The sequence below is a fragment of the Rhipicephalus sanguineus genome, unplaced genomic scaffold (genome assembly GCF_013339695.2).
Source record: "Rhipicephalus sanguineus isolate Rsan-2018 unplaced genomic scaffold, BIME_Rsan_1.4 Seq215, whole genome shotgun sequence".
Lineage (NCBI taxonomy): Eukaryota > Metazoa > Arthropoda > Arachnida > Ixodida > Ixodidae > Rhipicephalus > Rhipicephalus sanguineus.
The window spans coordinates 364,311-391,549 of NW_023614786.1; the positions used below are offsets into that span (position 1 = coordinate 364,311).

Consider the following 27,239-nt stretch of genomic DNA (forward strand, 5'->3'; position numbering starts at 1 on the left):
TATTTCCTAATCTAAAATCTGCAAAGTTTACAGGAGTTTTAGGTTAGCTATCTACAGATTTAGAGTAGGAAATACTTTGAAAATTTAAACTCTGCGTGTACATATTTGTGCTTTTTTTTTTTTCATTTTGTGACATCGCAGGTATCCATTGGCCATGGCTGAGCAGCCTGATGTGCTAGGACGCTACTTTGAATAAATGCACTCCTCTCTCTCTCTTTTTTTTTTCTTCCAAACTTTGCTGCTCCCATGGCATTTTATAGTTTTAATAGTGTTTTACCTGTACGACCTGTCACAAAATCTGATGTGTTGCTATTCATTTGAAGCCCTGCTGTAAGGTCCTTGGGCAATTATAGCACGGTGGCGACAATAAAGAATTGTGATGCAAAAAAAAGTGTTGTGTAGCAAGCAGCCAGTTGGCAAGTTGCCTAATCGGTGACTGCCTCTTGGCAACTGTAGATATCCTTGGCTTCAAGGGCTATGTTCGAAGTTCAAGAAGAAAATTAATGTATGGACGGCCAACACCACCGAAGCTTCCCAATCTGCCCACATTAGCTCCGATAATTTGGACCATGTTTTTGGCCTTATCAAATATATGTGCCACCAGGGAATTGCATGCTCCCTGATTTAAAGCGTTTGGCCACGGCCACATGCTGGAAAATTTGGACTAAGTTCGGAGAATCCACTCGGAATTTAATAATGGGTTCAAGCAAAGGGCCAGGCCAACTGTGGGCAGGACACGAACTCTGAGCATGAGCAGCGTTCCCGAGCTTGAGCACCGATGATGGCCCAGTAGCGTTCCTCTTCGCTGCAATATATATATATATATATATATAATATATATATATATACACACACACACACATATATAGGGGTGCGGATATTAGAGTTTCAAATTCTAATTAAATAATTCGATTATACTTTCGAAGAACTAGTGTTCGAAGTTTCTAATAATTTGACAGGACGATATCTAAAACATGACAAAGGCCAATGGTGAAACTTTAAGGTGGGGTGGCAAAAACTAACGCTATCGTTACATAGGCCTTTCATTAAAACTTTCACTGATATCCTGGCTCAAAAGTGAGCGCATGTTTATCTGAAAGGAGATTGTCATTTCCGCAAGTAAAAAAAAAGACATGAAAAACCGTCAAGCCCTTCACAACTTCGCTTCTGAAACGAAGGCATGGCCTTCTTGCGTAGTTCGGTCGTGTACGCCGCAAGTGCCATAAACGTTCCAACTTTGGCCCGCAATACCCTCGGTAATGGGCTTCACCTGTGAAAATTTGTTCACGCTGTGCAGTCACCACACCTTGTTCGGAAACTCCCATCCTTCTGGCGCACAGTTAAAACGCTGCTGTAAACAGGGGCCCAAAGATTTTTGGGCCCAGTGCACTCATGACGATGAAGTACAACATTACCGTTGTCAATAAGCCGTAAACACCGTAACATCACGGTGAGAGAGCCTGAAGCCAGATCACGTGGAACAGCTTGCGTTTCTGCATGACAATTTGTAGTCTTTCAGTAGCAGTCGCTCACCGCACAATGTTCTCGAGGACATCAGCAGATTTCATTTCTTTCTTCTTTCTTTCAATTTTCAATAACAGCTCTTGTATTCGATATTCGTATTTTTGACCAATATTCGGCACTATTAAATTCGAAATAAAATTTCACTATTAGCACACCCCTAATGCGTATTTTCCCAACTAAGCCGCCAATGCCAGCACTTTCCTGAATGATGACCTATGCCATGAAGGGTCCTCTGCGACATTTTAAGTGACTGCATTATTTAGCACTGGAATGTGTGAGTAATGAATACCAAGAATGCAAAAAGAAATGAATGAAAGTTAGTGCATGAAAACTGCAGTTATTAGTCTTCAAGTTCAAACTCGAGCAGACCGACGGCAAGAAATTCCCTTTCACATTTCACTCTCCTGCTGACGTCATGGTAGGCCTCATGGTGGCCTTCACACAGTACCTCTCCACAACTGCTCTTTTTGACGGTGTTGCTACCAATGGGCTACGATGAATCACGTGCGTCGGCTAGCAGATGCTCCCTAGTTTGTTGTGTAGTGCACGCAATGATTTTGGATTACCAACACCTCAAGTGCGAGCTCTTGCGATAGAGTGATGCACTGCATGTTGTGGTGTAATGGGTCAGCGCCATTGCAAATTGGAAGTGCATTGCTGAGCCTCACGCAACGCGAGGGTGACCTCAAGGACACGGACGAAACACTACTGCCCAATGACATGGAAGGCGTTGGTTGGTAAGCGTTCAGAATTTTTCTTTTTTCGTTGACAGCATTGTGCCGAACTGAGCGTTGCATATTTTGCAGCTGTCGGTGTGGCTGATGTCGCCCGATGCCGCAAAAAGCAAAACGTGTGAGAATATCGTGTGATTACCATTCCCGCCAGTTGCCTTGCTCAGTAATACGGCATAGCTACCACCATATGATTATTACATGCTACTTGTCGCGTCAAGCCAATCAAAAACCCACGGCCTTTGTCGTCACTGCCACATGACGAAACGTCACTTCACATAAGGAAATAGACAATGTCTGTCACTGTAGTCCGAAATCAAGGTAGTTTACCCGGCGAAAAAAAATAACAGCTTAGCTTTCAGCGTTGCCACTTGCGCAACTATGTAGGTGCATTCCACAGTACCAGAAGAAGCAATGAAAACAACATGCTTAATTTGAGTTTCAGGGCCCCTTTACTTTGTAGTGGGTTGCACCATAATATAAAATCAGTATCTGATCGATGCGTTGAGGAACTTATCATTGACACTAGAAGAATATCTTGCTAAATTCTGCAGCTTTAAATATTTCATTGCTGACAATTGGCAATTCAAATCATAATATTAATTAGCTATAGCATCCACGAATGTTACCCTATAGAACGTAATGGAAATATCCACCCGCTACTCTGCCGATCCCCTGCATTGGGTATGAGCCATGGTCGGAGGACAACATCAACAACCATCCAATTAACCAGGAAAGCTGCATGCGTCTCTGCCACAGGAATTGGCACACTCATAGATTGATTTATTGACCACACAGGCTTCAAGAACCACAGCAGAATCGAGTCACAATGGTATGAAATCCACCATTTTTTTCCGTTTAGGGGCAGTCGGGTTCACTACATCTTATTGCATACAGCGCTTGAGCTCAGCAGAGTGTGATGTCAGCTCCGGTCCTCCCTTCAATGGAGCACCTGATCGGTGGTCAATTACCAACACAACATAGATACTTCAATCTATAAGATGAAGTTGCCATGATCTGATGCATGCATGAGGTATGCATTGATAACTCCATATCAAAACTTTAACGGCAATTAATTCACCGTTCTTGTCAGAAGCGGGTCATGTAGCTAGCACAGATATATTGGATGGTTTGTTTTGCTGAGCGTGGTGATTATGCAAAGCCACAACGTTTCGAGACGGCCATTTGGCAAGGCAGAAACAAGTCTTCTATTCTCACAAAGGCATGTACTAAACAACTTCGCAGCTCTTAAGCTTGCACAAAATTGTCCGACGTTGAAGTTGTGGAGCAGCTAAAAAACATAGCGATGCATTATGGTGACCAGCTTATAACTTTAGACTACTTGGAAGGCAACAGGCATTTATCCAGTCCCTGGATGCAGTGCGTGCGGGCACACACATAGTTCTGGTGAAGAAATCGTGCTGGTACTAGTAGTGTGTGTGTGTGTGTGTGTGTGTGTGTGTGTGTGTGTGTGTGTGTGTGTGTGTGTCTATATATATATATATATATATATATATATATATATATATATATAGACACACACACACACACGCACACCACACACACACCACACACACACACACCCACACACACACACACACTACTAGTACCAGCACGATTTCTTCACCAGAACTATGTGTGTGCCCGCACGCACTGCATCCAGGGACTGGATAAATGCCTGTTGCCTTCCAAGTAGTCTAAAGTTATAAGCTGGTCACCATAATGCATCGCTATGTTTTTTAGCTGCTCCACAACTTCAACGTCGGACAATTTTGTGCAAGCTTAAGAGCTGCGAAGTTGTTTAGTACATGCCTTTGTGAGAATTTTCTGCAAGACAATTTTCCGTCCTCTTACTCGATCTCATATGTTTTCCTACTCATGCGTGTTCTGAGAAACTTGTCTAATCTCTAAATTAGCATTCTACCAACCACTAAATTTCTTTTTTCTACCTGGAGTATTTGAAAGCCTATGATATGACAAAAAAAAGCTATATACATGCGTATAAACATATTAACAAAAAATTTTGGGAAAAGAACAACCTGTTCATTGAAAGGCAGTCGAAGCACTGGTAGTGACAGTAATGCATATAACAGCTACAAAAAGTCTTATAGTATTATAGGCCCTATATATTGTGGTATGCATTTGCGTACTAATTCAGTTAACGAACATAGTGTCTGCATACACAGGCAAACACAAACACTTTATTCCACCACTACGAACACTGGCTTTCACAACGCTGGCTCGATGAACAAGCAAATGCAGAGAGTTGCATTTCGCTTCTTATAAGATGATAATTTCTTACGGAAAATGATATGTGTAACATTAAGAGATCAGAAGACAGCAAAATGGGTCAGGAAACAAACAGGGGTAGCCAATATCGTAGTTGACATTAAGCAAAAGAAACGGACCTTGGCTGACCATGTAATTCGTAGGACACAATTGGTGGTCAGTTAGAGCAACGGAATGGTTACCAAGAAACTGGTTACCAAGAACACGGAACAACGGAATGGTTACCAAGAAATGGGAAACGGCTGGGCATGGCAGCGAGTTAGATGTAGTGATGAAATTGAAAAATGTATCCGCTAGTTTGACAAAATATTACAGTAAAATCTCCAGGCGTACTAACATTCATCTGGTGGTGCTTGTTTCAGAGCAAGACCAGCCTGTTGATAAGAGATGAGGAACAGGCGTCGCTTAGCGAGCATGAATGTAGTGAACTCTCAAGCAGTTGGGACACGGCGCACTGTGATTTGAGAGGAAGCACCTCACTCAATCGTCCTCCTCCCGTGGTCTCCTTCAAAAATTCACGCCACCATGAACAGCAGCAGACGCGACAGCAAGCACCAAGTCCACCGACCACATTGTCACAGACTCAACTGTTCCACTCTCCGCCAGGGCTCGACTTCGAGGCGCCTCAACCACACGCAGACGTCATGGCAAATTGGTAAGCTTGGGACGCTAATACATAGCCATGGCCCATTCAAATTCATATTGCACTGTCAGAAATTTCTTCTGTTCTGGGTGATGCTATCAGCCATAGAGCTAGAGGGACAGTTTAAATATATGCAACTGGAGAGTTCTTGGAAATTGATATAGCCCTGCACACACACACACAGATGCATGCATGCGCACACACACACATGCACAATTAAAAGTCACAGTCAAAAACATAATATTTTTTCCGACGTTTCGGCCTTGAGACTTGCCTTTCCCAAAGATAAGTATAATTTCTTCTTGCACGCGATGTCCCCGTATGCTTCCAGAGAACTTATTTTCACCCTCAAGCTGGGCCTCTCTTTTTCACGAACGAATCAACTCCTCTTTTTCTCCTGGCTCCACTCCCCAACCCGTTTAACACATGCGAATCTGTATGCACCATGGGGAAATGTACTTAAGGCATGAGGCCAAGTGTTTGGAAAACTTTTTAAAAAAGCGATAAGCACTAAAGATTATTTGTCTACATTATAAAGCACACCTTTTTGGCACACGTGAGCACTGAGCACTATAAAGCAAGTCGTATGTTTCTCAAGTTGAGTTCTATTGAGTGGAACTCAAGTTCCACTCAATAAAAAAACCTAATTTTTGTAAGGACATAAAAGAAGCATTGGCCAGTGCAATGAACCAAAACAAATGCGATCAGATGAATGTTAAAAACATAGTGATTAAATAATAAAAAAAAATGCACTAATACTGGGGGCACCTTCGTATAACAGGCAGCCATATTAAATATTGTGGCACGATTTTACTTAACTAATGTGATAAGGAAGTGTCAAGTTTTAATGAAAGATCTCCATTGGCAAAAACGCAGTGATTGTTCACGTACGGAAAAATACCAAAAAATATAAGTTCTGAGAAAATCAACAAAAAAGATTTGAAACAGGTGCAGCACTTACACAAGGTGAGCAGGAGTGCTAAAATCCTCCATACTTGTAGCTAGTTCCTTTCTGGACCTTGTTCTTGTCTGCCTTTGCTCGAATGGCACCTCGTCATTTCTTTTTTTTTTTTTCTGCTGCTTGCTTTGCTGCATCATTGCTGCGACAGAATGCTTTCGTGACGCGGTGCCGATCAATCGTGAGGCAAGCTTTTGTAGTGTAGAAGCCAGGCTCAGTGCCAAGTTGCTTCAAGATATCAAGTGTGCCTGTTGTCATTATTGAAATGGCACACAGCGTGATATAAAGCAAATTTGATGATTGACAGGCTCACACACAAAGCATAAACACATGTACGACGATGCGGGTCCACGTCGTGAGGAGTTCATGACTGTTAAGATAAAAATGATGCGTTGACAATGCTATTAGAGCATTATCATGTTCGCACTTGATATAATTGATAAATAACCAACAAAATACTACATATCGAGCTAATCTTATAATGCACAGAAAGCTGGCACTTTCGGTTTCGTAGAGTATGGTGGTCTAACATTTTTGCTTGTATCTTTTGAAAGAAACTGCATAGCTAGAAACTCTATGCAGCAAATGATGGACGATAGATAAATAAATAAATAAATAAATAAATAAATACATCTATATTATATATATATATATATATTATATATATATAATATTATATATATATATATATATATATATGTACACACCGACGAAATCGTGCGTGTGTTGTTTATGCTCAGGCACACATATCGATCGGAGACCGATCTTCATCAAGGAAAAGAACAAATTTCTCGGCTCACTGGCACGACTCCATAATTTGGTGACACCCCTAGAAGCCAGAATCCTGAATAAAACTCCTGCTTTAACCTTAAAAGAAAATAGCCAAATTTTCCTTCCAACGTTTAAGCAAATGCAATGCTGCCGGTCTGATTCCTTTTGACATCATGGCTATAAGCACTGCCACAGGTTGAGAATATCCAAAAAAAGGTGCTATATGTACAAGTTCCTGGCAAATGCAAACACTACTTGCGAAACATCTTAAGAAACTTCGAGTGCGAAATAAGACGGGGACAAGAGTGAGGGAACGACACTGGTGCTAACTATCAACTGAAAGCTTTATTAAAGAAACCGACAACTGCCCAGAATATGAAATGAGTTTACTCCACTGATGTAAAGATTGTCCATCGCACTGACTCAAACCAACCCTGTTTTTTTCGTGAGAGATGGATTTATATTTTTATTTCTTAATTGAAAGTCGTGAAAAATGACCTGTGGCGCCTCTGGCGGCAGAAACATGGATGATCCGATGAAGACGGCCACGTGACCATTGATTGCTGTACGCGGTCAACGATTTTGTTGTTAGTATTGAAATATTGTTCGTTTCTTTATATTAAAAGGTATTACTCCATAATAATCTACATATGGCCTGCGTTAGTAGTATGCATTAAAGTGGCGCTGCCTTCGCGTGACGTAATGATCCCATGCTCGTCAGCGTCTTGAGCAACTTTTCAGCGTGCTCATGCAACCGTGCACGCAGTATCAAGGTCGCTAAGTATTTGGAGCGACATAGTTTTGCTACCTACACTTCGTCTCAGAAATGACGCGCGCTGCTACTCGGTGCGGCCGTGCATATGCACAGTTACGTTTTCGATTACTTGGCTTGGCTCGTGTATCGAGAGAGTAACGAAGCCGGGACAAGCCTCCATGACACAGGCGCAGGCAACCTTGGGTGCAGGCGCACACAACGCTGTACAAATACCGGAAGGTGTATAAAGCCACACATCTCATTGTAACAGCTTGATATTTTCAAAAATGGGTGGGGTGGAAAGCTCAAAATAAGGTGGTTAAGCATAGTTACAGTAACTCCTGCAAAAGCAGAACGACAGCTTTCACAAGGGCTAGCGGCATCGTTATCAATACTCAGTGTTGCTGGAGCAAGCCTCCATGCGTGTTTGGAGCCTTTCAGATTGAAAAATATTGCTTATAAAATAACTACGTGCTTTTCGGATAAACCACTGCAGCTACAAACGCTACGAAGGTGTGCTTCCTGTCGCGCCGTAAAAACTGGGTCAAGAAAAATCAGTTGTCGGTCCCTTTAAGCAAGATTGAACATATTCCTCGGAACACGTCACCCGCTGCACATACGCACTGTCCTACGTGCAATTGAGCACTACCACACTGTATCTGCTTGCTACCCTCTTTCCTGTAAGTGTTGTTCCCTCACTCTTGTCCCTGTCTTAGTTCACGCTCGAAGCTCCTTAAGACGTATACGTACCAACTAGCTCGTCTTTCTGTCTTACTTGTGCAAGTTGTGCTTTGTCTCACAACCATTCGTTGGGCAACTTATTTGGATGTGAAACAACAAGTCCATATCTAAAAGTCTTCTTTAACTGGCAAAGAAAACTGTGGACAAATCTAATCCCCGATTAAAGCCCCGTGAAATAGCAGACAGACCGGTGGTGCCGTATGGTGGTGAACAACCATAAAATCAAACCAATCACACTACTTCTACGATTTTCTGCGTGGCCACTGCACCTATGTGAAATGCTGCCTCAAATGCTCCTCAAATTATTCTGTTGTTCTTTTTAACCGGCAGGACATTGATGTCGGAAGGTGCAACTCTCAGAGTGATCTTTCTTTGAAAGCAACATATACATTATTGGAGAACTGCCTCCTCTCAACACACCTGCTGGCAACAGGCATGACCCTGACTTCTCAGCCTTGTTTAAGGAACAGGGGAAGTCCAAATTGAATGAACTGTCTTAAAGGGACACTGAAATAATTCAATGAATTAGTTTAGACTGACAAGTTGTACTCTGAAAAATCTGCTGTCGTGAATTTCACCATCGTAAGTTTATTAATATATGAGAATATGTATTAAGATCAAAATTTCACAGCAAAAATTCATGCCGAAATATCCTTGGGTGATGTCACGGATTTCAAAGTATATTTTTCACATTTTGGTGGCATTGGCTCAATGAAAATTCTTAAAACTTCATATGGTAATTCTCCCACCCCCTCAAAAGTCAATGTACTTCATTTTTACCAATTAGGAAATAAGTAGGCCCTAGCAGGCGCTATCAAATTCTACGATGTCACAGTGATTGGTGTAAGAACTTCAAGGTGGTGTCATCACCTGCATTTGCTTTCTGCGCATTTTCTTGCTTACCAAGCGTTTTCTTGCAGCAAGTGTGGTGATTCTGGTATTGTGAAAGAGTAATTTACTAATACAAGAAAAATCGTTTTCCTCTTTAGAGTCCCTTCAATTCTGGTAACAAAATATGAAACAGGTAGCAACACTGCAGCAGGTACTGCTACAGTGTTGCTGTTGGGATCATTCACTGTTGGCTCACATTGTTGGGATCTTTCTTTTGGATAGCAAGGTGCAGGCATTATAGGACCATGGTGAGTTGCTTTCCAAAGTACAATTTGCTTTTTACGAAGTTGTTCAATAAAAAAGAAGATGCAAATTTTGAAGTGTATATTTTGTCTGTGCAAACAAGAGCCATGCAAGAAACCTTGCACACATTTATGGGTGCTCGTCAATCAATAACTTGTGGATTTTCTTGCGCAGAAGGCAAAAGCAAAAGATTAATTTCTGGTAGTCAGTAATTACTCATGTTTGCCATGTAAGGTATTGCAATGGCATGGTGACACATTTGGTGCTATGCTAGCAACGTATTGAGCCGCGATGTGTGGCTTAGTACTGTAGGCAATTATTTCAATGTGTAGTGGACAATATGAAAGTAAGAGAACGCACTTTCATGCAAACCTCAACAGCAGATGTTGCATTGTGGAGGAGACATCATAAGTGCAAGTGCGATGACGTAACGATTCGCATGAGAGATAATCATTCACACACAAAAAAAAAAAATACACAAACAAGATGTGCGAGGTTGCAAAAGTTGCCTTATCGTGTGGAAGTGCATCTTAAGCTTAAACAAATTTGGACAGCAAGCAAATTAGCTGTGCAGATTTGTAAGGCGGAAGAAATTTCATGAACAAGTCACCCATAAGTAGCATTACAGTAGAATAATGCTTTAGTAGCACAAAGATACAAAAAAAATCTATATTTATATCAACTTGTGGCAGCAATGGAAAGGCAGCGCATTTATTGTATATTGCTCACGTCGCCTGGACACAGTGCATGGCAACATGACTAAATGTTCTTTTTTTTGGTCTATGACTTGCTTTTTGTAGCAATGTAAGGGCGCTTTTTCAATGGTGTTGCAGGTCCACAACGTGGATGATGCAACTGTCTGGTATTGTAGTCATACTCATGCTGGTTGGTGTGATTGCCCTAACATTCAAGCTGCACAAGCGCTACAGGGAGCCGGAAGAAAGCTACGCGCCTGGCTTGAATATCATCGAACATGACCGCAGTGATCCCGGCAACAAGAGTGACATCGACTCCGCAAGGCACCATCGTGACGCCCAGCTGCCCGCAGAAATGGCCATTTCAATGCTTTGAGCATGATGAAAAATGCCAGCATACAAAACCCAGTCGAAGCCTCGCATTTGGAAGTCAAAGTCACCACAAAGCAGGGCTCCAGAAGTTTGCCCCACTCCTCAGCAGAGTTAGGGGTGAGCAAACAGGGCCTCCAAAGCAATCAACCTGAAGACAAGGCGCAGCATGTCGCAGCCACAAGTACAGAGGTCCCAACATTCTCATCGGTTGACGGTGGTGGAATGAGGAAAGAAAACTCCAAGAATGCGAGGAGCCTTGTCCGGATGAACAGGACAGCTTGGGTCAAGGCCCAAGACTTGCAGCTGCTCAGAAATGGTTGACACAATGTGACAATGTCCATGGCGGACTGTCAGAGATAGTACCAGCGTGTATATGTATTAGTTTGGTGGCATTGCTGCACCATAAAAATGATGATTCAGTTTTTACAATCCATTATTGTTTAGATCAGGTCTGCATGACAACAAGGCCAAATTCTCAGCAGTTGCTTTTGCTGGTGCTGCTCTTCAATTCTTTGATTCAAGAAATTCTCTTGCTGTAAAATTTAGTTGTCACAGACTCATTTTCTGGTACCCAATCATTCGGAGGTTCATTCATTGTACTGCGGTAATACTGCCGGGATAAAAAGTAAAGAAGGCGAGAACAAAGCATGCACTGAAGTCTCAACTAATCACAAGGGAAACCTGGGCTAGTTGGTCATAGTTCATTTTTGACCAGCTTACAGCGTTTAAGGGACGAGGACGAAGTTCAAAGAAGGTGACGACACAAGCGCTGACTCACAACTAAAGTTTGTGAAAAGAAACGACAAAATAAATACGAAGGCCAACCACATTTCAACGGAGTGACTGCCCGTGTGCAGCAGAGTCATCCAAGTGATGTAAATATGCCAGAACACGCAGAGCATAAATGTGCGTCCACAAACAAACAAAAAATACTACAACTAACAAACACAAAGGTGCAAAGAGGTGCAATTTCTAAAGAACGTGTAGTTTCTCAATTTCAGCTTGTCTTCTTGATTAATGCGGGAAAAGGTTTCTTGGCACCTCTGTGTTTGTTAGTTGCATTTGTTTGTTTCCGGATGCATGTGTATGCTCCACGTGTTCTGGCATATTTACATCACTTGGATGACTCTGCTGCACACGGGCAGTCACTCTGTTGAAATGTGGTTGGCCTTTGTATTTATTTTATCGTTTTTTTCTTTTAATAAACTTTAGTTGTGAGTCAGCGCCCGTGTCATCACCTTCTTTGAACTTCGTCCTCGTCCCTTAAGAGCTGTAAGCTGCTCAACTAATCCTTATTCAGAAAAGAAAGTCAGCATACATACAAGCGAAATAATGAAACATTGTTCCACTGAAAACTACAAAGGGATCATAATGCAAGCGCGAGGTACAAAAGTTTAACTTGGGATGCAAGATTTTGTGACGTAAACAATGCATTTTGTCATGTGTAGCTGTTGGTCTGCAAGGTCATTGAAGCTTTCCATGTTAGTAGGAAAAATGACACGTGAAAGTGCAGATACAGGTTTTTTTCAAGGAGTGGTGGTGACTGACTTGAGATAGTGAAGATTGCGTGGATGCTTACGAGCAACAATAATAATAATAATAATAATAATATTATTATTATTATTATTATTAATAATAATAACAACATATGGGGCCTTATGAGCCAAAACCACAATATGATTATGATCACTATGGAGGGCTCCGGAAGTTTCGACCACCTGGGGTTCTTTAACATGCATCTAAATCAAAGTACATGGGCCCCTAGCATTTCACCTCCAGTGAAATGCGACTGTGGTGGCAGGGTTGAACCTGCATCTTTCGTTTCAGCAGCCAAGCACCATAACCACTGTACTACAGCGGCAATAATAACAATAATAACAATAATCGGTGTGAAAATACCAAAGCTTCAACTTTCAATGAGATTTGAATAAATAAAGCCAAGTGTGAATTGAATAAAATATTTTTCTAACCTCTTTTAAATATGAATACAACTGGTTTCTGAAAAAAAAATTTTTTTTTCACTAGCCAGAGACAAAAAAAAGAAAGCTTTTGCACAGCAAATAATTCACAAAAAATTATTTGTTTTACAACATTATTTCTTGATAGTATCACAACTACAATTATTTAATGCTGCCATTAAAAAGGATAGCTTTTTGACATACCCACCGTGGTAACTTAGGCTGTAAGGTGCTGTGCTGCCAGTTTGCTGACACAAGTTCGATTTCCGGCCACAGCGGACGCATTTCGATGGGGGGCGAAATGCAAGAACACCCATGTACTGGCATGTCACAATTCCTCCAGAAATCAAAAACAGCAGCTGACTAGACATACAAGTGCCTACGTGCTTTGGATGATTATCATACTTAGATCCTTGAGGTACGCTATCAAAATCAGGAGGTGTGATGACAACCAATCTGTGCAATGGTCATTGTGAATGCATTACTATAGGTTAGCCCACACCAGTGCTTGGTTTCCCGTGAAGCAATTCTTTTTATTTCATGATGTTAGCATAATTTAGTGATGGCCATCTATTAATTTCGATAGTTTCCGTCAAGATAATTTGGCAGTCGGTTTTAACTGCGCACTTGGTTGCCCTGTGCACACATGTGTTGGCAACTACACGAGATCACTGGTACAGCTTTTGCGAAAGTGCACTAAGTGAGCTAGTATAGCATCGATCAGGAAGGGGCATAATGCTGCTGTGACTTCGCAATTATAACATGTTTGAAATACACTACAAAGTTTTTTTTGTTCAAATGTGTATTTTTAACAGTAAAAGTGTGGTTCAAATTGAATGGAATACCAAGATATTATAATAGGATATTTGAAGTTTTCAATATTTGCACACCCCCACCACTAATTATAGTTATTATAATAACTAAATTTGCATGCCGCTTTACTTGTGTCGGCGTCGATGCAGCCGATTTCCTGAACTCACAAACAAGGAGTTCAACACGACTCATTTCTGTTTTCCTCAGCCCTAGTCCCAACAGTGCTGTCATAATATAATGTACTTAAATTAACTTGCCTAGTTTTCTATTCCGATGCATTCAGAAGTGTAAGGAGTACTTACTAGAACCACTGTGGCACTGTCAGGCTAAAACATCGACAGTGGCCGACAAGAGCAATAAGCAAGTCTGAAACAGTGATCATGTTTATTAAGGGCATAAAATATTTCTTGAAAATCTACACAATCTCAGTGTACATACAATAACAGTGCAAGCTGCTCTGAAATGCGCAAGTTGCGCTGGTTGGTCCATGCTATACATTGGTCACAGAGTGACAGCAGATGGCAAGAGTCCATTCTTTCCACTTGTCTTATCCCATGCAGCGTTACTCAGTTTGGCTGTGGGCTGCTTACAGCTGGGCTTACATCACTCACATTAAGCAAGTGGTGCGTCACATACACTGATCATGACTGCATTAAGACTGCAGCATATTTGAGCACTGTCTACTCAGGCCTAGCAAAATTTTTATTTGTAGAAACGGGCTGCATTATACACCAGATTTGCCGAAGACTCAACATATTAGGTTTCAAGAACTTTTACCTAACCCTAATGGCTGAAATGGGAAACAATAACTTGCGACATTCCAAACACCTGTGACTAACCCTGGGGTTTTAGTGCGAAATTCATAAATCTAACTTTGTCAGTTCTCTTTTTTTTTTCTAATTACCATGGAGAGCTGCTTAGTCTTTCTTTAGTGCCTCTGAAAAAGCACAGCTTAAGAGTCAAAAGCTTCGCAAAGGGGAGTGCAACTTGAGAAAGATACAAATACTGTCAGCATTACATTTTTGGCTTCTATTCATCCCGTCGCTCACTCTACATGACTAACCCTGGAGAGATGGCAGCCGACTGAACCCATGGGTGTAGAATGCGAGAAAGTGTTGGAAGACAGCGGGATTGTGGCCCACCATGCCTTCCCTGTGATTGCAGCTTTCAAAGAGCCTGTGTGGCTCCCCTGCCACCCAGACCTGGTTCTTGATGCCTTCGTCAGTGGAGAGGTCCAGTGTATTCAGCTGGTACGCCAGAAAGCCAAATGTTTCGGCATCACTGTACGTGCATTGCAGAGCCACAGGCTCTGGTAAGGTCAGTGTCTGCCTGAAAAACAGACGGGCACAGTACAATTTGGCAGATTTGGCTATGCAGCTCTGGAAAGTTGTACGGGTCTCAAATTAGTCTATTACCACACCACCACCAAAAGTGCTTAGTAATGTGATGCCACTTTTATGAACACTACGATGTATTTGCAACTGCCATCATGCTGTCCTGGTACTGATCTTGTGTGCATGGCTAATCCAAGGAGTCATGAATTGGAGTCTGCTGCTGGCACGAGTGTGTTGCATATGCACATTAGCGTTCCTGTTCAAGGGCACTTTTGGCGCCGTATTACATACACTGCTCCGAGCAGAAGAAACCATAAATGTGCTAACACTATAAGTGGTCATCATAGAATGTGCAGCGCTCGCATGTTAGATACCACACCAGCACTCCTTTAAATAGATCAGTCAGAATGTAAAGAAAGACATACCCCATACAATTGCCTGGCTCTGGCTGCTGCGAACGTGAAACATGCAAGAATGGCACGGGCCATCTTTTCCTTGGGAAACCAGAAATAGTAGTAGGGGTGCGTCACATGAAGCGTGTGTGGATGCTGGTTGAGTGCCACTCTTGGAACAGCTGAAAGATGGACAGAACACAAAATGACACTTCTCGTGCCAAGCTTTGACATCCAGACATAGAACAGACCTGCCTGCTTTACCACCTGCTAAATGTCCAAAGCCAACTTTCTCTTATAGGTATCTGCTTAATGGGCAAGCCTTTCACTGCACTACCGCTTCATCCATACTATGGCCGTGATATAAATAATAATGAAATTCAGTGTACAAATGAAAATCATTTCATAAATACATTACGAAAATAATAATGTGGCCTAGCACAGCTTTCAAGAACCAGAGTTAAAAGCTAAAAAATGATAAAAAGGTTCTCAAATTCAAAATGTAGGTTAGTCATTTCAGTACCCTCTATCCTGCCTGTCGTTCTCACTTAGCACCTTTTTTACCACTTATGAGCAGTGAAACATTAAACATTTAGCATGCATACATCTTGTTTTGCTGCCATCTAACCTAACCTAACACAATGTAACCTAACACAGTGATTTGTTCTGTGTTCTGTGCGTCTTCTATAACATCTCTGTACCATTTCTTTGCTATAATAAGTACCTAATTAGCTCAGACATGTACCTTGTCGCCGCAGTACCACTCTCTGTACCGGTTTTATTGTAACATGCATGGGGAAGTACTCTAATATGATACATTCTACAGCACAGTCTTGGTTTTATTTAAAATTGCAGCCGTTCAAGAGTAAAACCTTGTGCCACAACATAAGTTAAAGGGACACTAAAGGCAAAATACAACTCGGAATGGACTTTTGAAATACCATTCCCAGAATCTCGTAGTGCTTGTTTCGTGCCTAGGAAATGCTTAGTTTGAATGAAAATCACACTTTAGTGGTCCGTATAATGTTAGCTCAATTCAAACCGCCCGCCTCTCAGGGCCCCGTGACGTAAGCGCTCCCTAAAGCCGTCTTTAGTGGGTGTTACGCCAGCACTTTCTGTTATCTGGCAACATTGCACCTCCACCAGGAACACACGCAAGAATATTTGTTATGCTTGTTTTGTTGGCCACTGCTGCTTGCATTGTAATGCGATGTTTTCTGTGGAAGTGCTTGATACTCGGACACCGTTGTGTAGGGAAGCTGCATGCGATCCGGCCTTCAGTGTGGGAATACGGCCGTCCCATGTGTGTGTGTGTATTTGTGCTGGTGCCGTTCGGTGAACCCGTAGTCTAGACATTATACCTGTGGTGAACTCTAAGTGCGCCACGGTGCGGCCGTGGCGCTGCCAGCGTGATGAAGAGCGGCAATTCTTTTCCTCCCTCTGCACCGCAACAAAGGCACGAAGGAGGTGCGGAAAAGGAGAGAGGAGAAGGGAAACCAGTCTACTGAGTGGTACCGAGACTCCTAACAACACGCCTCGTCTCTGCGTCGCTTCCAGGTACCAACAAGCCTCGGTTTACGCTATGCCTCCAAAATGCAACACGATCAACCAATGTATACAGTGAAATCTGTGTGCGCAGCCTTTACTTGTGTGATCCACGCCAGACCAATGTTCATCCCCTCTGACGTGTCACGCAGAAGGCACCTGACGACTCATTTGGCTTTGAAGCGCGGAGAGGGACGGGTCACGCAAACAGCCACGAGAATGATATGCAGCCCTTCCTATTAATACAGTTTTGCTTTTTTAAAACCTTGAAACCATTTCTTTATTGTTCCATTTCCCTTACATGGGCATGCAGCATCCTGACAATACATATTGACAAAATAGCGCTGCGAGGAAGCAGTGCATTGAAGGGCGGTTTACACGACTTGCTTGCATTACGGTTGATTTCGTAATCCTCTGCACAAAAAGGCAGTGAGCACAAGAGTAGATTTTGCTGTTGTTCACCCCACATTTGTAGATGTGCGGCACTTAGACACTTTGAGCGTAGGAGTTCACTTCGTGGCGCCCATTTGAAAGTCGTTATTTTCGTTGATGCAGCAGACATTACATGGATGTGGCATTTTCTCTAAATTGCAGTCAGAGCGAGTTTTGCGAGCCAGCAAAGCCTGCGCAGCAATATGCAATAATAAAACTACCCTTGAAATGCGACTACGCAAGAGAAAACTACCACTGAGACACGACAGCTTGAGCGGAGTGCAGCCCGGCAAGAACGGCATTTTTGAACCACCCGTGCCATTCGGCATGGTAACGCCAAGTTCTGTTTTCCACGAATCAAAGAGAAACATACAAGCAGCACGTTATTATGTGTTGTAATGCACCGAATGTTATCTTTTATTATAAGTAGTTTGAGTACTAGTTAATTGTACTCTGGACTCTTGACGTCATCGGGCTCATTCCAAAATGTCCCACTGGTGGCGCATATCGTGTCCTACATTTACCTTAATTTCTCGATTAGTAGAGCACTGCTGTTGGTAATATTGACGTTTTAGACGCTCTCACACATTGACCTTTCACTCTGACATAAATTGTTATTTCCCTTTAGTGTCCCTTGAAAACACATTACTGAAACACTACCTATGGTATCTATTTCCAAGTGCACATATCCCAGTGATCCATTGAGGCAGTAGCAATGGAATAATGCAATAATTCCACTTTAGTTACTTTGCCAGCCATACTTTTTCTAAAGCTTCAAGATGTTCTGCTGATGCTACTGACAGGATCGACTGGTCGTGAATGTTGGATCATAAGAAAGGAGTACAACTGAATACAAATGATGGCTACAATGCACTGGCTTAGGGAGCATGCGAATTTGGTCCTGGCACACACCATGACAGAAAGTATAACTTGCACAACCAGGGGCAGCATTTCATGGCAGCGTGTTCAACTTGAGAGGAGGGAAACGGAGCTATCAAAATGCAGGCATCTTCCACTGCATGCTCGCCGACAAAGACATAGAGACGGAAGCCTTACAAGGAGGAGAGCATAAACTTCAAAAAAAGAAAAAGAAAAATGAAAGAAAAAAATAAAAACGATGGGGCAGGAACAACATGTGTGGCTCCTTTTCAGTGCCATCCTCTGGCACTTTGACTTACGATAGATGTCGTCCATACGATAGATGTGGCCCTTGTCCAAGTCAAGCGTGTACTTGGCAGGGTACAGGTCGGGCATCGCCATGTCAGCCGTGGCCTTGACCTCTCGGGGGTGTTAAAGGCACGCAGTGGAACCTTGCTCGTGGTCAGGGTGTCCACCTCACTTTTAAACACCACAGTGTTCCCATCTGCCAAGCATAATTTAAAAGGGGCAGCTGAGGGTCACAATAGCTTAAGCCCACTTAAATAATATGCCTGCACTATGGTGCTGCAACTTATATCTAGTAAAGAATTTAGCGAGCAATTGAGAAAAAAAAATAGTGCGATCAGGTACACACCTGCCTTTTGGAAGCAGACATTGCTGACCACATCAGACAGGCGGTGCGATCCATGGCCTCTGGAACTTGGCTGGTCAGCTTCTCACACAAATGATGGTAGCTGGCAAGCACTTGAGAACTGCAGGCCGCACAGGAATGAGCTTTTAGTGGGCAAGAGGCCAAAGCTGAAGGAATTAAATGGGTAAAAACAAAGCAGTGTAGCTTTCAAGGAAGCCTGCTATGACTGTGGGCAAGAAGGACCGCTTTTTTCTCACCTGCAGTGAATGCAACAAAGAAATGAAGAACACCCTACTCTGAAAAATAAGAGGTGATGAATGAAACCACATGCTAGTTTAGTGTTAATAGTATCCTTTGAATCATAGCAATCTTAACCTGTTCTGCAATATCATCTCTAAGGTCACAAATTTACAATGTAATAGATGTTTGGTGAATTATTCTACAGTGCAGTAAGCACTGCATACATATTACCTTCTTCATTGGACTGATATAATCAGTTTACAGCTGCATGACTGAATAACTGTTTTCTTAATTGATTAATGTTGTAATCCAGGTAAGTTAAAAAAAAAATTAATTACTTGCAGCTTATGGTCAATACTTTAGCCTCAATTCTGTCTAAGCAGCTGTTGCAGAAAAAAGCCAACTCAAATGTTTTTTTAGTGGCCCATTCACGACAGTGAAATGTGAAGCCACATGAAGTCATGCTCTACGCAACGCATAGAAGGCGAAAATGCATTTTGGCGGTCTCAGAGTATGCGTCTTCTCCATACCGATTCTCTTTTGTTGGCCAAACTGCCACGTCCACTGAGCTAATGTATGACAGCGACGAATGTATGAAAATTGGTAGTTATGAGAAATGTTGGTGTTGTTTTCGTTGAACCTTATATTCGCTTTCATGGGTGAACTATTTAGGTGGTTTCCCAGCTTTCTGAGAGCTGTACAGCCATGGCATATTGGCGGCGAGGACATACCGTGGCACCGTCTGCCGGAATCTCTCTGTGACGTGTAAAACGACATCACGTGGTACCGGCTGCACGAAGTGTTCTATGTCTCCAGTGATTCAGGCTGTTCAGCCGCGGCTTTTCTCGCTTTGCAATCGTTGAATGTGTTTGTATTAGCTGCAAAAGAACCTAGAGTGTTTGCTAACAAAGGTTTTTAGCGAGCCAACATGCGGTCATTGTCGCGTCGTAGACTTTCGACGGAGTGCATGCGCGTGGCACAGTGGACGCCGAACGTGAAGAGGCACTCTGGTAAAAGGTGAGTTGTTATGAAATTCACCTAGTAATCTGTAACTCGAAGCATTCTCGCATCTCGCGTACATTTATGTTTACTGAGGCAAGCGCGACTGCGCGCACCTCTCTCTTGCTTTTGCGCAGAAGGTGCACGGCTGAGAGGTAACGTTTCGATCCACGTGGACTGCCACGTGCGATTCACAGCAATGCCTCACCCTAGTATTCAGTGCGTAATCAAATGGCCGAGTGCAAACGATGCACTGACATTGGTTATAAGTTTGCATGACCTTTCATAACGGTGGCCATGAGCTCTTTTGCCGCAATAACAGTACTGTTCACAACAACCGTGGTTTGTGCGGCTTGCCACTTTCACCAGAATCATTGCCGGACGATGATTTACAACAGATATATTCTAATAAGTGGAACTTTAACCGCATATATTTTGTCTCCTTAATCCACGCTTCGCTTCCGCTACATGTGCTTCAATGTGCGAGGTGTATTGACTGATGTGATATCATACGAGCACGTTGCAATCTATGTGCATTGCTTGCTCCACTATTAATTACAATTGCTGTATTTTGTTTTCAGTGACTCTGCCGGTCTCTGGCATTAACCAATTCGTGCACCAGCAGCTCAGCACGTCACTGCTGCTAACAGAAGGAGAGGCAGTGTATGAGGCCAACCACACTTGAATGTGCAACGCAAAAGAACAGCATCAGGACAAAATCACCCTCGCTGCCCTTGTGCTGGAAACATCTGGGATAAGCCTTCCAGCCTGGCGTGAATAAACGTCATAAATTCCTATGTGTACAGTCCCAGAAAGTTCCACGTCCCACTCACCGAAAATTTTAGCTCCAAAGCAGTACACAAAATCTTCGCGAAAGCTCTTGCTACCCACGCAATAACGAATGGTGGGTTGCTTCCCCATTCTCAGCTTTATCAACCACGCATCTCGGCGCTCTTGGTTTTGGGGTATGCATGGAAACTCACATCAGGCTAGGTCGAATACGTTCGGCACTGCGGCACTGAGCAATAAACTACACTGAAGGAAAAAAGAGAACTTAAACCTTGGGTTGACGTGGTTCTCGCAGCGTTGGTTTTCGGCGGCAAAGGCGAGTCACGTGATGTCGTTTAACGCCGGTCTCTCCTGTGGTGGCCTTCGAGGCCAATAGGTCTGCATTTGCTAGGCCTCAAGCTATGTATTATTTTGGTTTTCAACACCAAAAAAAGCAGCAATGGCTAGCTGTGTAGACTACTTCAAAAGGTTATGTGTAGGAGCTAGGCCACCAACGACAGCACGTATAAAGTGCAGCAACTATACCACAAATGACTACAAATGTTTGCGACTGCTTACAGGACGGAACGGTGTAAGCTCATGTGCGATTGCAGAGCTCCATACTGTTCGCACAAAGTACCTGAAGTCAATCAAGTTGTGGAATCAAGGCACAGTACCAAGTATGATCAGCACTCCGTGATAACACGCAACATATGTGGGGCCATGCAAATGAAGAAGGTGCTGATTTCATCGTTACAATTAGTTTTCTGAAACTAGCTCATTATTCAGATTTTCAAGGCCTTATAAATGTAAAAAAAATTTGTCAGCAATTCTATATATGCAGCTAACTTCAGTCCAAGTACAAAAAAGACTTGCATGCTGATACTTCCACTCGAATGAGATGCGTGAGTGAAGGTATCAGCGCAGTTAGAGATACTAAGCAATATGTATTTAAAGAATTTTTGATGGAATGGATCTGTGGACTGATGATCGCTTGTAACAGACAAATTGGACATCTTTCTTTGAAAGGAGCACTGACACAAAATTTCAAAGGCGGGATAACTTGTGGGATAGATTTGTGTGGGCACATACATATCGTCTATGAAATATCAACTGACAATATAGCCTAGAATATATTTAAAATCAATTTTAAGGTGCGTGTCGTGCCACTGCATGTGAAACGCGCCTTTGGTTTTCGTGTAAACAACCAACTGCCAGCTGCGTCACGAGTTTGTGTTGGCTGCCACGATCCTTGCAAGCACTCTCTGCTAGCAGACCTTTTCAATGGAAAGAGGGGGCAGACTTGCAGGGGAGTACAAAGGCTGATGTCCTCGCCATGGCAGTGCATTTTTGGGGGGGTCACGCATATTTACGTCTCAGAGGGGATCCAGGAAGCCTTGGTTAAAAAGAGTTCTCAACGCGGTGCCCATGTGCATGCAGTTCTGTGTGCTCGCGTAGCCAGCTATGTTTACATGAAAACCACTCTGGGTCCCGCCTCACTCGGCGCTCTCTGAAACCAAAACTGCGACTGGGCACTGTAAAACCATCTCCATATAATTAACCATCGCGCACTCGAGTAATCGAGCTTTCCAGCCATGATAAGTGGGTCGTTCGCTACTTATTGCAACAGAAAAAACAAGATGCAAAATTTTTGTGTCAGTGCTCCTTTAAAAGCAGCATATTGCCCCTTCAAAGGGCTAAGAATGAGACAGAAACTTACACCTTGCGATCGACGGGTACTCCGAATTCTCGTGGAAAACTCATGTGGGGCTGTGTCAGATCAATCCTCTTGGGCAGTTTCACCTGGGTGCAGTCGTACAAGTGCACCTGCGCAAGGGCCTCTTTGGCAGCCGCCTGCTGAGCTTCTCCAAGGGTGTGCAGCCTAACGTGCTCCGAAAGTGCTGTGGGGAGGCCATCATACCGGACTGTCTTGGTCAGCAGGCACATGTGCTTGTCCCCTGGTGTTAGTGCAAAAGCACACAAAATAGTCAAAAAGTGCACTGCATACTCCCTGGCCACCAATTCCTGTCACAGTAATCGTACCACTTACAGAGCGCACACAAGGTGGTCAGCCAACAAACACAGAACTGAAAGTGACTTGTCTTAGAAGTGAGGCTTTCTTCTCCTATCCCGCTAGAGCTTGGCGGGAATGTTGTGAATGAATGTGTGGATGTGTGCGAATGCTAGAAGATGGAATCTCCAGCAGACCCGCTTATATTATCACTTAATTTTGACCAATAAGATAGTCATTGATCACACCTGTGCAACTGAACGATAAATCATGACACAAAGCCAGCACATATACACTAATGGTGGATCATAAGTAGCACAAAAGCACGACAAAATGGAAAATAGAATAGCGCTTGATATAGACCCTTTTCGAAAAAGTGCACCCCTAGCGCCGCGCACGCAAACTACAGTCTGCCGCCATTGTGTGGGCACCGCAGCAGACGACGCAGGCTTCGGCAACGTGCCAGTGCGTGACATTTCAGCACCGCCGAATTGTGAACTGTCATCAACGTTTTTCGTAGAGACGGCGTGCTGCAATGGTGCAGACGTGCTGCGTTCCCATGTGCCACCATCGAGGATATCGCGACGAGAACAGCGATAAGGTATGCGATAAAACTTGAACAAACGCACATGCTCTCTCTCCGTACGCGATGTCAAACGGACGTGCGGAAGGGCGTCGTTTTGTAAACGCGCTACAGAAACGGACGTGCTTATTTCACAGCACCATGTGTAGCCTTGCTTTTGCGAATGAATAGCCTTCACCCGAGTGCCTGCATGCGGTGAATTGCGATAGATTGTTTGTGCAGAAATACTGCGAGGGATCGTAAGGCCAGCCAGAAAAATAAAACTGAAGTTGCGTATCATTCATTTAGTAGCGACAGTACTGGCGCATATCGTAAGCCACATGTCAACATTTTTTAGTACAGACAAACAGGGGCGTAGGCAGAATTTTCTTTCGGGGGAGGGGGGGGGGGGGCGCACCACCCTGATCTGAAGTGAGGGCCGCACAGGCAGATGTTGTCGAGTGTCATTTTGTGCTCTATGTGCCATGGCTAAAAAAATTCGGGGGGGGGGGGGGCAGGCACCGGGCCTGGTGTGCCCCCACCCCTGGCTACACCACTGCATACAAATATACCCAACGCGTGGCGTCCGAAAAATAGTTGCATGGTGTGGCTTGCGGCAGACAGGATTTTCACTGGTTGCGGTCGCAAGTTCCGGGACAGTGACGTCCTTCCTTTCCTTCGGTGAGAAGTTTGTAGTTTGTAGCTTTCGGTGAGAAGTTTGTAGCTTCGGCGAGCCTTTTTTTCCCGGTCCGGGTGCGCATGCGAGTTGGCTCTGGTCACGTTCCCGCAACCGCGGCAGTCGCGCCAAACTGCTCGTCCAACCCGTTGAAGGGTACAAAATGTTGCTCATTGTGCAGCGGAAGCACCTCAGAAAGACCAACAGATAGTACTAAGAGCTCGTTCAAGCACGCAAACGGTGAGATTTCAACGGATGACACGGAGAACTAGCCGCCAACACAAACATCACAGCACTCACGCATTTGACGGCTCGCTTTCCATGCCCTCACGATGGCGCTGGCTATCCCATGCTCCTTTGCGAAGCGAAACTGATGAAAAGCCCACCATCAGGTGGCGTATTTATGAAAAGGGTCTATTGAGCAGCTTCTTATTCTTATTTTTCTTATTATTTTCTTATTATTTGGGCCCCTGAATAAGGATCCACATGTGCACATGATTTTTTCCGATTATACTGCATCACTTTCACTTTCAAGCGCTTTCATCAGTTCCAACTTCAGAGGGCTCCTGTAATGCCTTCATGGTGTTAACAGCGCTGTGATGATTAAAGTAAATAAAACTGTACGATGCAAAAAAAGAACATTACATTTGATTACAGAAAATTTATTCCCTCAGCTAGATCATTTGGAGGGCGACCTTCAAACTAATAATTTGCTTTAGCCATTTAAGGCAAATAATTGAAAAGTTAACCTAATTTTGTTAATTAGGCATAAAATTACACTAATTATTCTTCATCTAAAGGCTGGCATCTGGGCACTCGAATGACATCAATAATGTCATCATTTATATAGGTATAACATTAAAATGTTCGTACAGCTTTATAAAACACCCGGTATAGCAGGGAAGGCTATATATTTCTTGTTTACAGAGTCAGGTCAATGCCACTTAGCAGCACTGAGTGTAACAGGAATATATTGCACATTCCAAACAAAACCTACGCAGATGCTGTGAATCCCCCATTAATTCAACCAACAGAGCGAGTAAAGCCCTGTCACATGAAGATTTCGACCACTGATGGCAAAATGCCAGTACTGACCTTCGAGGAGCCGGGACTTTTTGTGCACAATATAGGCCTCGTGGTCATGCCAGTCGGGGTTCCTGCTATCCTGGCGCATTTCATTCGGTCTGCCATGGGGTTCGGGAAGGTCAAACCTGCAGCAGCACAAGTCATGGACGTCATCATCAGCCCTGTTTGAGGGGCACTGCATAACTTATGCACCTGCCCATGCTGCCTATACTTACCAAGTCTACACTCACAGCGAAGATAATTGTGTATTCCGGAAATGTAGCTGACCACTCCAACTCATCTTTATATCCCTCACCTTTGTCCAGCACAAACTGAAACTTCGTCTTTTTTTTTTTTTTTTGCTTAGAAAAGCACAGGACTGCATCATGACAACTAAAGCAAAGGTTTCCTTACCTCTTCCTTAGGATTTGGTGTCAATGCAGACCTGACAGTTGCTGCTGGGTATTGTCCAGTTTTGAGGGGCCCCTCACCAGGCCCCAGTGCAAAATTTGGATTCAGATTCTGTGCTAATCCAGGAAATGCCGAGCTCTGGTCCCTGATTTTAGACTGCGCACCAACTGCACAATATTTCTCAGTGTGATGCCACACAACGATCATTCATGCACGAGTTTAGAGTGCAGAAAAATTATTTATTTGAAAATGAACCAGTCCTGACTTGCCCAGCGTTGGGTGTCCTACTTTTGTGCCCACTGTCTTGGAAGCGCAGGAAAGCCTGGTGAGCCCTTTGTAACAGATGACACAGTGCTGCTCTTGTCACATAGTAATGCAAGGGCAGCATTGTTCTGCATTTTTTTTATTAATATGACTACTTGGTGGAAGGAGTACATGTTCAGAGATCTCTAAGGTCCAGTTGTTGAAGTAAATAAACAAAGAATTACAGCATGCTGTATTCGTTCCATTTTAGTGTTCTTTTCTTTTGCACTCGCATGTATGTGCTCATGATTAACTTCCTCAGGCAGACTTTACTGCCCTTATATTACCAACATATATATGTATGTCACAGCCATTACAAAAGGTAAATAGCTTCACATTCCTACACCAGTCAGTAGGTGACTCTTAAGGGCTCGTTTTTTTTTTGTTGTTATACACGATATTAATGAGAACTAACAGACAATAACGCCAAGGAAAGTACAGGAGGTGTTATCTGTAGTATTTAGGATATAAATGTGAAGAAAGTAAAGTGGACGAAAAGGTAACTTGCCGCCGGCAGGGACCGAACCTGCGACCTTCGAATAACGCGTCCGATGCTCTACCACTAAGCTACGGCGGTGGTCGTCCTCCAGTCCACTTTATGGGTATATATGTGCATTTAAACCTAGGAGTGTTAGTCAGCGCCAATCACAGCCATGGCGGCAAGTGTGGAACACTCTTTTTTCTGCCTGTTGGCGTCACGTAGCACATGATCTTTTTACGAGCTGGAACACTCACCGCCATGGCTGCGAATGGCGCTGACTAACAATCCTAGGTTTAAATGCACATATATACCCCATGAAGTGGACGGGAGGACGACCGCCGCCGTAGCTCAGTGGTAGAGCATCGGACGCGTTATTCGAAGGTTGCAGGCTCGGTCCCTGCCGGCGGCAAGTTATCTTTTTGTCCACTTTACTTTCTTCACATTTATATTCTAAATACTATAGATAACACCCCCTGTACTTTCCTTGGCGTTATTGTCTGTTAGGTCTCATTAATACACCAGTCAGTGTAACACGCTCATTCTCTTGCACTAGGCGGCACAGCTCATTCGTTGCTGCACTTTATTCTTCAATTATAGTGCACCATGGGCCACACACAGGTGAGATGCGGCACTCGCATGACGTGAGTTTGTGCAACAGTTCACATGACAATGTCGAGAACTAGCGCAGAAATCGCAGCCAAATTGAGAGGACGTTACACCTTGACGTAGGTGCAACCAGTTTATACACTGGATGTTTTAATTTCACGTAACACGTTAATCTCTCCAGAATGCCAGCCGCTAATGTACGGGTGCGAAGTAACTTACGGTTCCGGCACAAATTCGTTTGCGGCCACCTGGAGAGCATCGTGAATTTCGACCCCCTTGTCCAAGAGGGGCTGCGGCGTCCGGAACTTGACCACTCTGCGCAAGGTTCTTCTGTTCTTCCACAGCCTTTTGCGGAAGTAGATCTCGTTTGTATGCGCAGCACCGCAGTCAACCTCGTGCAAGGCCAGCGGTGACAAAACTGTTCCTCTCTTTGGAGGCCGAGTGACTACACGCCTCTGCGGATGAAAAGAAACGTTTAGTTTCATTCTTGACCAAGCTCGGCGACAAGTTACATGCAACGT

General features: G+C 43.5%; 1 protein-coding gene across 1 annotated transcript; it reads right to left on the reverse strand.

The window, feature by feature from the left end:
* Nucleotides 1-14,411: 14,411 nt before the first annotated feature.
* On the reverse strand, nucleotides 14,412-27,110 carry LOC119376732 (39S ribosomal protein L37, mitochondrial-like; the record flags this gene model as incomplete). The annotated part of the gene is given in 9 exon segments (XM_049411469.1): nucleotides 14,412-14,708; nucleotides 15,143-15,291; nucleotides 18,265-18,369; nucleotides 18,372-18,449; nucleotides 18,600-18,641; nucleotides 18,644-18,717; nucleotides 22,324-22,561; nucleotides 24,948-25,063; nucleotides 26,938-27,110. Coding segments are annotated over 9 exon segments (1,242 nt in total), but the record flags the coding sequence as incomplete, so codon positions are not given.
* Nucleotides 27,111-27,239: the final 129 nt, after the last annotated feature.